At 37.7% G+C, this 13,768-nt stretch overlaps 1 protein-coding gene across 1 annotated transcript; it reads left to right on the forward strand.

Moving 5' to 3' along the window:
* The first annotated feature begins 963 nt into the window (after window positions 1-963).
* Window positions 964-7,581, forward strand: LOC140237178 (F-box/WD repeat-containing protein 9-like). The gene is made up of 8 exons (XM_072317120.1): window positions 964-972; window positions 1,011-1,299; window positions 1,991-2,136; window positions 2,936-3,064; window positions 3,732-3,844; window positions 5,591-5,682; window positions 6,541-6,692; window positions 7,234-7,581. Exons 1-8 carry the CDS (start codon window positions 964-966, stop codon window positions 7,579-7,581), a joined length of 1,278 nt encoding a protein of 425 aa, XP_072173221.1.
* The last annotated feature ends 6,187 nt before the right edge of the window (window positions 7,582-13,768 follow it).

Below are 13,768 nucleotides of genomic sequence, written 5' to 3' on the forward strand. Positions count from 1 at the left end.
TTGAAGCAAGCTGCCCGTAATGCGACCATAACGTCTATCTTCCAAGATTTGAATTGACCGGCAGCTACATGAAGAAACCTTACAACTATGGTGTTGCATGCGGTTAAATTTTGGTATGAGAGGTTGAACCTTGGACGCAATGGCTTAAATCTTCCAGCATTTTCTGATGCTAATATACTTTCACATCCATGTAGATTTGTAAAATTCTGCAAACCCAAATTGCACCAAAATCACAAGAAATATTTAATACTTTATAATTCCAATCACTCACATAAATTTGAACCTAATCGGTCTTCAGGTCATTGCTTAAAATAACTCACTCTTTGTGAGCCTTTAATTCATATGCTGCTTTGTTGCCTGCACGATCTGAATCTGAAGTTAGCCATATCGTTAGCATATCTTTCAAGTAACTGGGAGCTAAAATTGATATACAAATGATTGTATCCAGCTGGAATGAAGTCATTTGAAAAATGCACTTCCTAGAGCCTAGAGCACACGCAAACACACACGCAGAAAGACAGAGGAAGACAATACATTTCTTGACTGACTTCTTTCAACTTGCCATTTATAATCATGTGTAGATCAACATTGTTTTTGGTTTTGGCAATTTGGTTTGTGAAATGTGAGCTATCTAAATGGATATATATGTAAGTACAGTAGTGCCCATTTTTCTTTCATCTGTTATTTCCTCTACTTTTTCTTTTGAACAGCTTGAATCAGAAAGTTGAGAAGACGTCACAGGCCATACCATGGCAAGTACATCCAACGCTGATTCGATAGAACCAACTGACCCTGCTGGTAGCAATGCAGCTGAATCAGGCAGTACCAACAACACTCCAGTCCATGTACAAAACAGCGAAACTGACAGAGTCCCACCTGAAGACTTTGGTGGAAGTGCATCACACATTCCAGCAGACCTGTCTTCCTCAAGAGGAGCATCAACTGAGCCGGCTTCCCAAGAGAATGAATCATGTTCCGCTAGTTCTGGAACTGCATTGGACAGCGAACAGTGCAACACCGCAAACGAGTCCGCCCATTCCCTTGACCTGAGTGTGAATGGGGACCTCGAGGTACAAAAGAATGCCTCCTTCAGCAGCACCGACTGCGAGAATGGTCAGTTGACCCTGCTGTCGCTGCCCGGAGAGCTGCTACTCAGTATCTTTGACTACCTGGACGCGAGACAGGTTATCTGTGAGCTGGGGTTGGTCTGTAAGGAGCTCCATGCCATCGTCGCAGACAACCTGGAGTGGAAGGTGCGCTGCATGAAGAGATTCCACGGAGCCTACCCGATTGTTCCTGGTATGCAATATTGCAATAGTGAATGTGTATGAGTGCAATAGACAGAATATTTCATGAGATGAAAGATGAAACGATCCATTCAATAAGGTGCAGCCCAGTTGAATGGATCGATAATTTCATCTTTCACCAAATGAAATATTCTGTTCATTGCACAAATGAAAAACATTTATTTGTTTCATATAACACCTAAATATAGATCCTTGTCATTTGATTTTTAATGAATTTAGAAATGAGAGAATGCGAAATCTGAGATCGAGAGCGCGCTTAATTGCATTCACACTGCAAACTTTTATGAAGAGCCACAGTTGTTTATTTTGTTGGTGTGTACTTTGCCATTAAATTATGAATAGTGCCAATGTCGCTATTCAATACAAATCTGTGTACTCATGGGCCAAGATTTAACAAGACAGCAGAAATTAAAGAGGGTTTTCCTGCAGCTCATAGACACACAGGTCCTGAGAAAAAGTAGTACAAGGACACAATGTTCTTTAATGTTTTAATCAGCCAAGCATTATGCCAGGTGTCCTCACCAGACAAAATCTGTGCTACTTTGATAATGAGAAATATTAAAAATAGAACCAATTAATTACAAGAAGTGTACAGCATAGTTTACTACAAATGTGCTATCATGATATGTGTAGTTTTGTTATTCTTTTTCACCAACATTCATCTTCTAATGTTGGATGAACAGTCGATGATGACAAATTCAACTGGAAGAGGGCGTGTATAGAGCGGGAGGAGGCGTACCACCGGTGGTCCAAGCATGAGGAACGAATGGAACACTTCTCCCTCTCCATGGCCCACATAGGGGGTATAGACTCTGTCCATCTCATGCATGTAAGTTTACTGGCGTGTGGAATACTGTATACGCCATATATTTTGCGAGTCTAAATTTTCGTGAATCGGGAATTCCCGCCGATTTCGCGAGTGGTTAAATTCGCGATCGTGAAGTCCTGTACTGAACGGAGAAATGTACATGTGTACGTCACATCCATATCGGGATGAGAGTCAATATTTTCGCGTGTCTTTAATTTCACGAATAGCACATGACTCGTGAAATTTGCGAAAATAAAAACCTTGCGAAATATTTGGCGTATACAGTATATGATGTATAGTATTCAAATAGTCCATATTAAGTGCACTCTTATTCTAATGAACATGACTATAACAAAACTCCTCCCAAAATTATTGCCTTCATATCTTGATATACTTTGTTGTTCAGCTATGATGAAATTTTGATATAACGAAAGAAAACTGCCGGTCCTGAGGACTTCGTTATAATGGGAGTCGTGTTTAGTAGTTGCACTAGTAGTACACATAGTTGTATCAATAGCAGCAGTTGAGATAATGATTGATAACAATGATGACAGTAATACTTGAGATTATAGTAAGTACTTCTACTGCTATCAATGATGATAGTGATGAGAAGAATGGCAACCTCGAATGTTACCATGACAATTGCAATATTGATTTTGATAAGAAGTTGATCGATGCAGTTGATTATTGAGTTACAAAGCCACGACAGTGCTGTCAGCCAACTTTTCAATGTGGTACATTTGAAAGAAACAACTAAAAAAGAAACCATCTGTTTGAGATATCGCAATGTATGACATCTAGGTCTTCCACCTTACCCCAGAATGCTGACCTGTGCTTCACGGGGTCGCGAGACAGGACCTTCAAAATGTGGGACCTCAGGAGGCTGGACGCCAGTGACCCAACAGGCTCCGTCCAGAGGGCTGAAGCCAAGGATGTCAAGGGACACAAGGTATGGCATACCAATTGTTTCTGCCCCCCTCCCCCCCCCCAAAAAAAGAAAAAAATTAAAAGAAGAAGAGATAATACAAACCAAACCAAACTACTGAAAATTATCAGCAGCAAGAGGTCCCCCCAAAAAAAAGAAAAGAAAAAAAAGAAGAAAATGAATAAATAGGAATATATAAAATTAAAAAAATACAAATGAAAAGTTTAATTGCAAAATGGGCTAAGTGCAATTTTTAATCATTCTAAAGTAAGTCCATCATCAGATAAAGCCAAATAAAACCTTTCCAGTGATAACTATCTGGTAACACAACAAGGAATGTTCTTCAAGTTATGATTAGAAATATCTCAGATTTTTTCATTATTTTCTTTGTATTTTAGCAGCTTTAATCATAAACATCTCAACTGAACATGAATGGAGCTAACTCGTCTTCAAATAACCATATTCATTTTTGTCTGGATAAGTGGGCATTGTTTGTGCAGAGCGCAGTGTTGCAATTTCCATTCACACTGATAAAAAGTCAAGCCACCCATGATGAAATTTCCAGTTCCAATGTGATGGGACAAATTCTTATATTGATTCTCATTAGTTCCATGCAGTTTTCTGTGAGGAGAGTTCTTGGATAAGTTTTGTTTTTGTTTTTTGTTTGTTCCCCCCTTTGTTTGCTTTGTAGGGCTGGGTATGGGACATTACATCACTGGACAATATTCTGTGCACTGCATCATGGGATTGCTGGTTAAAGCTATGGGATGTGAATGATGACCTAAGGCTGGTACAGAAGATGAAGTAAGTCCATTACTGTACAAGCAGATTTTTATTTTATTTCTTTATTTTATTCTTCTTCTTTTTCAGCAGCAATTTTTCATGCTCAACTGAGAGAGATGAATTTCATATCTTTTTACTGTAAAACATGATATATTCGCAGCATGAATTTTTCGCAAATTTGAGCCGACGGCCTTTTGTGCAGCATGAAATTTTTGCGAACTGCCACTGGCATTTAATGCATATAGTGTAGACAAGAACTTTCTCGTGCATTTTAATTTTACAAATCTTGGCGCTTGCGAAATTCACGAAATTAAAATGCACACGAACATTCCTTGTTTTACAGTAATTTCATGGACAGTCAAGTCAATTGAATGAGCACCTCAAATAGCTCACTACTGTCATGGCAGTTAATGGTTATGGTAGCACATACCACAGTGCAGGGTAACTCATCTGCATCACGACAGCACACTCATTAACACTACAGGACTAGTGAAAGAGAAGAAAACTATAAATAATATACAGTCATACCTGTACAGCATATATGTACCTACAATGAGATCAAAGATAGAAAATAATATTACACATATAACAACAAAAAACTTTGCCCGTAATATTTTTGCACTAGTTTCATGTTGTGCGTAATGTGAGAAAATTTACACGTGCCAAAAATGTCCACTTTTACAATATATGAAATCTTTATTTGATATTATCTTCTAGTTATGTATCACTTTTTGCACCAAGATGTGTATCTGTTCTTTGCATAGATATATGCTGAACTTATCTGTAGCCATGAATTTGTTGTTTGTCTGTATATAACAGCCATTACATAGTAATAAGCTGTTTGCTGCTATGATGATTTTTATGATCCTGAAGCTGTCGTAAATGCCTTGCTTTAACTCTTTATGTGCCACGTTCGCACGTCCGACTCAGTCGATGGCGCGCCAACTTCGCATATTCTGCTCAACACACAAAGCCGCTTAAACCGATCGATAAATCGCTAATCCCGCGGTACAATGAAAGCGTTTCTCGCGCTTTTGTTCCTCTCACATACGGCTTGCATTCTATGTGGTGATTGACTATCAAGCGGTGTTCCCAACTAGATTTGCGTGTACATTCTAAGTTTCTGTTATGGTTTTATGTGCACAAGTCATGCCTTTACAGTAATGTAGCAACTGGTTATTCAAAAGAAAAATTGAAAATAGATGTGTTATACAATTTATATCGAAGCAAAGTTTGGCATTCCTCTTTAACTTTGCTCACTATTATGTCCACCTTAACAGAAATTTGTAGAAGTTATACAAATTGGAAAAAAACGAATTCTTTCTCAAAGCATGACTACCTTCGTGTCTCAGAATAACGTGGCAAACAGGGGGTTTCCACCATGGCACATAAAGAGTTAATGGAATTGGCAGTCTAGTATAGATACCAGTTTTTGCATGAATGATTGTTTATTTGCCATATTTTTTTCACATGAGAGGTGATGGATACAAATTCCTTGAGTAGACACCATGATAATTGTAATTCCTGTGTAATCATTTGTATGACTAGACAGAATAAAACTGTCTTTCGTGGGATGAGGATCGTCGTAACCTCACAGGTTTAACACTGATTCAAATTGCTCAAAGTCTTATTAACATACAGCATCAACTTGCACTAGTAGTACAAGTTGATATGAACCTGCCATGCTTGCTCTGTTTCTGTAAGTTTTCAATGCAGTTGCCTGATGCTATTATCAAATATTGCTGCCTTTTGTCTCTCCTTTCAAAGGGGCAAATCAGCATTTCTCAGTGTGGTCTATCAGCACAATGCCATTATTGCCGGTGCCTACGATAAGAGCATCTATGTCTACGATCCCAGAAGTGAGTGTTTGCATGCTGCTGATTCTTCACTACTCATAATACGACTGAATAGACTGACAATATGTGCTGCATATATAGGCTGTGGTGGACTGTATAAATGAACCATATGACGTGCAGTAGAGAAACCGTGTATGGTGAGCTGCTTTGTAACGTACCAAAGAAAAAAGATATACAAGTCTATATGTTACAGTGGAATTGGTTAGATTAAGATAGAAAGAAGTTTTGATAATTAACACCAATAGAACTACTTCATCATAACAATGTGTTTTTCTTAGTTTTGATTTGAGACAAGAGTCTACAAATCAGAAAAAAGAAAGAGTACTGCTAGTAATGACATAAACATCATCAACTGTCAACAGCAGCAACACCTTGAAAGTTTAGTCATGGTATCTGTGGATATGAAGTACATGGATTCATGCCTACACCACACTCAGCAGGGAAATTTCTGATGTTGCAGAAACTTCAACTCGGATGTTTTGAATGTTGCTAGAGAATACAAAATTTGAAGTTGAGATCTGTACTATGTGAGAAAACATAACTTAGCACAAAGACACAGTGATTGTATTAAACCTGCTTTGTTTATTTTATTTCATTTTTTTAATTTGAATCAAATCTCACATAAGGGGAGTAATAATGTCATGAATAAAGGTTGATCTTGAAACCCTTTCTTAAGGCCAGGTCCCCAAGTTTGTGTCAAATTTACATAGGTAATGCAATTGTAGAGATTAAAACATCATTTGTACATGGGGTCTTGGGTCATGGACTGAACAAGAATCTTCTGTCGTAGAATAAATTTTGTTATATCATGCATAATACTGGGACATCTAGCAATCATGCACATCACTCTTTGATTTTCAGTTGAGCACAACAGCTTTGTCGGCCAGCTGATACATCACAAACGGTCGGTTCTAACGGTAGCAGCGGACGAGGATTACATCATATCGGGTAGCGAGGACAAGACCATCGCCGTGTATGATAGGAGAGCAGGACGACTATTCAAGCAAATTGAAGTAAGCAGAGGGATCTTTCTCGTCTTGATTTATGACTTTTATTCTGCGTGTGGTATTATCTGTCACAGGAACTAAGACACTTGTCAAATGCCACCATATATGGTGATGAAACTCAAAATGCTCACCTGGACAAAGCAAGTAGTGTTACATAAGCTTTTTTTGTTGTTGTTTTTTAATGAAACTGAACCCCAAATATAAATGTGGATTGAGTGACAGCAACAATACAAGCAGAACACATTTGTGAAAGTTTGAGGAAAATCAGACAATGGATTCAAAAGCTATGAATTTTTTAAAGTGTGGGTGCCATCATTGCTGTGTAAATTTGATTGTTCCCGTTAGGAAGTGAAGGAATTGATTTGTAAAACCTTTTTAAGAGTTCACTGTGCTTTTATCAGTCTCATTTTTATATAGATTGAAAGTAACAAATCAACAGTGTTATATGAATTGCCTAATGTGTTGATCATATGATGTACTGTGGAACTATGCATGAAACTTACTCTGTCTCTATAGTTACCATGTTTTTCTCCATAATCATTGGCAGCTGGACAATTACTGCATGTGCATGTCCTACCAGAATGGACAACTCTGGACAGGTCAGAAGGACGGCAGCATCCACGTCATTGACCCCACTGACGGTGCCTTTGATGTCGTTCAGACGTACGACGTCGGCCACAAGAACAAGATCACTGGCATCATTTACACAATGGGGGCGCTCTACTCCTGCTCCACAGACGCAACCATCCGCGTGAGCCACCCCCACCACCAGCCGGAGCTCATCTGCAAGCTGACTGATCACACTGCCGACCTCACCGCAATCGACATGCAAAATGGCGTGCTGGCCAGTGCCTGTAGTGACGTAACCGCGGGAATATGGCGGCCTAAAAACTGACAGGTCCCTCCTTGTTAGAAGAAAACACACAAACTTGACATACAATTGAAAGGTGGTTGGAAGATTAAAATACCACTATCTCTTGTCAAGGTTTTTTTGCAAACTCTTGCTTGTGTGTACATACATGTACATGTACCAACCAAGATAGTTTGTGCCACACCTGTTTCTTTGTGTCCATGAATGTCATCCTCTCACTTCCAGACTCTACAGGATGGTCCATTATTGATACTACTTCCAGCATAACTGTCTGGAAGCCTTGAGAATATTGAAGACATTCCCTGCAAGATTAGAGACCTGATTAAGCATGTTGAAGAGGGGAGCCTTGAGGGAAATAATTAGTATATATTAATGTTAATGACTCATTCTCTTGATGCGACTTTGTCACCATCATCATTGTCATTATCACCATCACTATCGTCATCATCATCATCATCACCATCATCACCATCACCACCATCACCACCATCACCATCATCATCATCGCCATCATCACCATCATCACCATCATCATCATCACCATCATCACCATCATCTCCATATTCTTAGAAGAGTTGTTTATTACAGTTATGATTTATGATTTCTAATAAATTATATATTTCTCTGTATGTGTATGTGTGTGTAATGATGGGGACGAAAAGTGTTCGAAAATTGCTACAGATACCTCAGTAAAATTCAGTTGAATATGATGGCACATTGTTCTGAATGCCATATATTTTTCCCCTCTGGAGTTCGACAGTTACAGTCTATACAAACATTCCTTGTCTCTCCTGCCATTGTAAATTATTCTAGTATATCTTAGCCAGTATAAGATCTCAGAGTCTAGTCTATTACCTTGTATATTACAGCTAAGAATTAATTCTGGGATTTATTTGATAATGTATGAAGTGGTGCGTTGAATGATATTGGACCTACCCATAATTTTTGTGGGGACCCCTTCTCACATGATTATGGTTTGCAAGTATGGATTACTTCCATTAAAATATGATACAGAGAGGGAATTGAGTGCAGGACAGTTTATACAAGAATTACTCCATATTTTGATAAAGGTAGGGATTGAATGTGTATACATTTTAATCCATAAATAAATGTCAAAAGAGTAATTTCATATATATATATGAATGAATGAATGAAATGAATGAATGATGTTTAGAAATATTTATGAATAGATCAATGAATAAGTAATATTAAAGTAAATGAATAAATCAATACATATTCTCTTTTAAAAAGGACGGAAAGGTTGGAAAAGAGCAAATATAGCAGTCATCTTTGTCCAAATTGAAACTTTACCTATTTCATTTGCCATAGTTACCATTTCATGCTGGAGGTGATCAAACGAATAACCAATTTAAACTTGTCAAAAGCTGTTGTAGCTCCCAGTATTTTAATTGACTTGCAGGTTCTGGGTATGATCTCAAGGATTAATGAAAATTTAGAAGAACATAAAAACACATATGAGTTTACATTGGGATAATCAAGCTGAAATTCTATGCAGTTTTTAGACAAGAAATGTAAATCTTTTTTTTTTTTTTCTATTGACCAATTTCCAATTTAGTCCTTGGAAACCGCGATGAGTTTTTGGCATGGGTTTTGTCTCCAAGATGTTTATACCAGAAAATATTTAATTCAAAGCTTTGGCAAGCCAATGTTGAAGTGACCTTTTGTTTTGATTTTGTTTTGTTTGTTTGTATGTTGGCTGCGAAATGTCAATATTTCTGTAGTCGTATTGATATTTGCGCTTGTACATCATTTTTAGCTGCTTTTTTTGTGTGAAAATTTGCAAATGTGCAAAATTAAGATGGCATGGATCACATAAAATCAGCCAGTCAGCAGAATTTAATTATATATTTCCACTGATTACTGTTTCACTACCAAAACTATGCTGTAGTTCTAAACTTTGAATACCGTACTAAAAGAGAATAGAGGTATGTCTTTCATCACTGAAATCCAGTGAGTGTATGATTGCTCTTGCCTTGATCAGTAATACATTGGTAATTAGGATGACCACATGAAAATTTTGAAACTGTCAACTGATAATTGTTGGTATTCAGTTGTATGAGCATACTGTTTGCTGCTGCCATTGTGTATGATTTTGATTTACAGTGTTAGGTAGACATGTGATGAAATGAAAGTTGTACCTAAATTAAGTATCTATGCTCCACAGATTGAATCTTTGCACAGGAAAAAAAAATGTACAGAATAGATTATTTATGACATTGTAATGCAATTTTTATAAACCCCTATACCCCTTGTTTACCACCTGGTTTGGTAATTTTTTGTTTTCATGTAGTCTTTCACCGTAAATCACTGCTTTGGGGTTTTTAAAAAACAGACTGACTGTGAGTCTGTGTATGATTTCTAAAATATATGAGAAATAAGAAAAGTCTTGATAAATGTGTGAAGCCAGGGAAGCTTCAAAGAAGACAAAAGGGATAGAGCCAAATCTTTTTCAAAGTGGACATGCATGAATTTGATAATCAGATTAGAATATTGAACCCACAAATTTGTACGTGTATGTGTGTGTGTCTGTGTGTGGATGTGTGTGTATGTATGCATGCATGTTTGTGAGTGAAATATAGTTTGGTTACCCATTTATTTTCTAGACGATACTTTTATTTAGTAGATCTATTATATCTATATAATGCACTTCCTTTGAAAGTGAAGGTGTATGCAATAAACATTTGTTGTAGTTTTTAAATATGTATTGAAATAGATTTTGCAGCCTTTTCCAGTGTTGGTCCTTGCATACGATTATGATATGGTTGATGGGGGGTTTGCATTTCACTGCATTTAGAGTCCTGACAGTGACCATTTATCCATTCTTTTTGGGGGTGAATTTCCTGAAAAGGAACAGAGAGAGAGCACCTGAGGGTTGCTTGACTCTTCGGACAAGCTGACAGTCGATGGATAAGGAGCGACCTCAGAAAGAATGACCCTACAGTCTTAGTTAATAGAACTAAAATGCAAAATGTTTATAATGAGACCATAGCTTCCACTAGTGGGTGTGTGTGCGTGTGTAAAGCCATGGTTACACTGGCAAACCTACTTAAGATTTAAGTTCTCAAAGCTGTGCCTATGTTACCACAAACTTCTCGAAAACTTCTCTCAAAACTTGTGAAACTTAACCTCTCGAACTAGGGACATTCTCCGAACCCCTGCAAATCTTGAAATTTGTGCAGTCTGAATGCTTGCAGCTGAAACTGTGCAAAGTTTGTCATGTGACCAGTCCTCTTCCTGTTTGCAGTGCCTCCAAATCGTGCGCTCATTGAGATGCGCATTAATGCATCGTTTACGTATCTAACAATCATAAGTGTCAGATGGTGTATGCATGTATCTTCTTTCTGGTGTGTGCACCAGTGTCCCAAACTTCGAGAACTTATCAAGAACCAAAACTTCAAGGAGTTTGGCAGCCAGTGTGAATGGATGAGCAAACTTTGCTAGTAGTTCTCAAAAGTAAACTTTGAGACGTTTGCCAGTGTGACTGCAGCTAACGTGCATGATTTCATTTTGTACAGCTTGTTTAGGTTATCTCATGAGCTTGCAGCAATAGTGAATATGTTTAACTGCACGGAATGTTTGTGGCGAGTCTATGCATTCCTATATTTTCTCTTATATCTTCTATAGTGAAGGAGTGAATATATATTTCCCCTTCTTCTTTGCATTGTGTTTATTTGTATTTCTGATTGTTCATTTGTGTTAATTGTATGCTGGCAAACGTACTGACTGATTTTTGTGCAGAGTGTGTCAGCTATACAACTTCCCAACAGGAGGGATGGCATTGTTATTTATTAGAGTTCCAAGGACCCAGTGTAGACTTCTCAGGGGGTTACATTTGTTCGAAATACAATGTACTTTATTTATTTGTGAAAATACAGTGGCTACAGCTCATAGTATTGCATCTCTGAAGATTCCTATATCATTACTAAAATCGACAGAGGATACACGTGGCAAAGGTAAAGTTTGATGTATTTAAACATGGTTAAAAGGGGGGAAAAAGTGCTAGGTATTAATATCCTGGCACCTTTCAGAAAGAGGATAAAGACTTTGATCATATACTTCTGTGATATCCATGGTAATGTCGTTTATATGTGATGTTGGCCACAGACAGAGCTACTCCTTTAAAAAGTGTTCCCTTTGTTGTCATATTTTCCTTATGAGGTATCATTTCTTTTTTAAGTTTGAAAGCTTCCTGTGTGTTGAACAGGATTATTAATCGTGACAGAAGCCACCACATTTGTTATGTCACAACAAATTCTTTTCTCTGCTTTTTGAATAGGCATTATTTCGTCATGTGACTACCGACTTGCCAATCCTCCCTTCTAATAAGTGCCTTCCTTATTTGCGACATATTTTGCTACCGTCCTTCATATGTTGAACCAAAGGAAAACAAATTATTGATGTAAGACAAACAACATATAATTTGGCTTTCACACACTTGTATTCAGATCTCAAGTAAAAAGTTCTGCCATTTCAGTTTTGACGTTTGAAGTCAGAAGCCTTGGTTTCTATCATACCTAAAGTTTATCCCTTCTTACAATGGTTAATTGTTCATATTAGCCATTGGCCTTTTCCACTTTTTTACCTGTCACAATTTGTGTGCGCCTCATGGATTCCAAGTACCGTAATCATATTTATGCTTTTAGTACACACAGTTGGATAAAAAGAAACTAGTTTCTAGGTCGCCGGATGAAAGAATTGCATTTATTTTTAATTCATTGATAGAATGGTCCATTTGACGTCACAAATATGATTACAGAGTCTTAAGTGCACAGTACTACATGTCACTTTACTCATAGTCCCATGCATGTGCATATTTGTTTTCACCATGTTACCTATCCATGCTCTTGTCTATGAGGTCATGCAGCAAAAGATATACAGTAGCCTTTTGACAAGGCTTTGTGTCTCAGATCTGACTTGGCGTTAACCGTTCTTGTAGTTAGCCTCATTTCAGCCGCGCCAATCAGTGGCAGATTTATAAACCTCAGCCATGAGGCCTTGGCTATAACATACAGGGATCATCTCAACAGCTCTTTTCAACACTTGTTCATGCTCTCACATAACCTGCAACCGCTAAATACATTGGTGACGTCACATGTCTCCTCACAGTGATTCTCAAGATGAAGAATCATCAGATTTTTGGGGGGTCTTCTTTTTTTGAGGACACAAAAGGATCTTCAAGCCATAACAACTGTTTACTCTGAAAATGTATGCTGTGTGTTCAATATTGACAATGTGTGCACACTGTAATATGATGCAGTTGTGTAATGTAGTGATGTTTTCTCTTCTCTCCCTTTCTTGTCTGTCTGTCTGTCTGTCTGTCTCTCTCTCTCTCTCTCTCTCAGATGTTTGCAGTGCAGGGCTTGTATGATGGCAATGTTTACGAGAATTCATCGTCTGCTGTGTACATGGTCTACATGGTTAATCTGTTACTGTAAAACCAGAAGTATTCCCGGCATGAAACTTTTCACAAATTGGAGCCGACGGCCTATTTCGCAGCATGAAATTTTCACAGATTGTGACTGGCATTAAATGCTGATCGTGCAGGCGAAGCCTTTCATGTAAATTTTACTTTTGCAAACCCTGGCTCCTAGCAAAATTTGCAAAAGTTTCATGCACATGAACATTTCTGGTTTATTTTGTAGTCGGTGTTGTGCAGTGATGAAATTATATATCGTCATCAAACAATGTGTTTGTGGAATATTGTCGTGAGGAAGTATTCATGAATGTGTTACTATACGCCATTTATTCTCTAATAAATCAGGTGAAGGTCAAGGGAAATATATCTAAACAATTGGTGATTTTCCTCCTTCACTCCCCCCCCCCCAAAAAAAAAACCAACCAAACAAACAAAAAACACTCTGCCAAATTATAAATCGTTTGTGGTGTTTGGCATAAGAGTAACACATGAAAACTTCGCATTAGAATGGAAGCACGTGTCTAAAAGGAAGTATGTGTAATTTCATCCATTCGAGACAAAATAAGGTAGAAAATTAATATTTGGAGCATCTTCCAGTCATACAGCAAGAGGGTAAAATTGTATTTGGTAAAAGTCGAATCGCCTACCCAAATTGGCTGTTTTCATATTTTTACTACATTAACTAACATTACTTTAAGCTGCAGTGAATGCATTTCTTTTCCAGAAAAACAAAAACATAAGGAGGGCAACTGAATAGTAGGACCTCTGTGAAAT

This window comes from Diadema setosum, chromosome 13 (genome assembly GCF_964275005.1).
Source record: "Diadema setosum chromosome 13, eeDiaSeto1, whole genome shotgun sequence".
In the NCBI taxonomy this organism is placed as follows: Eukaryota; Metazoa; Echinodermata; class Echinoidea; order Diadematoida; family Diadematidae; genus Diadema; species Diadema setosum.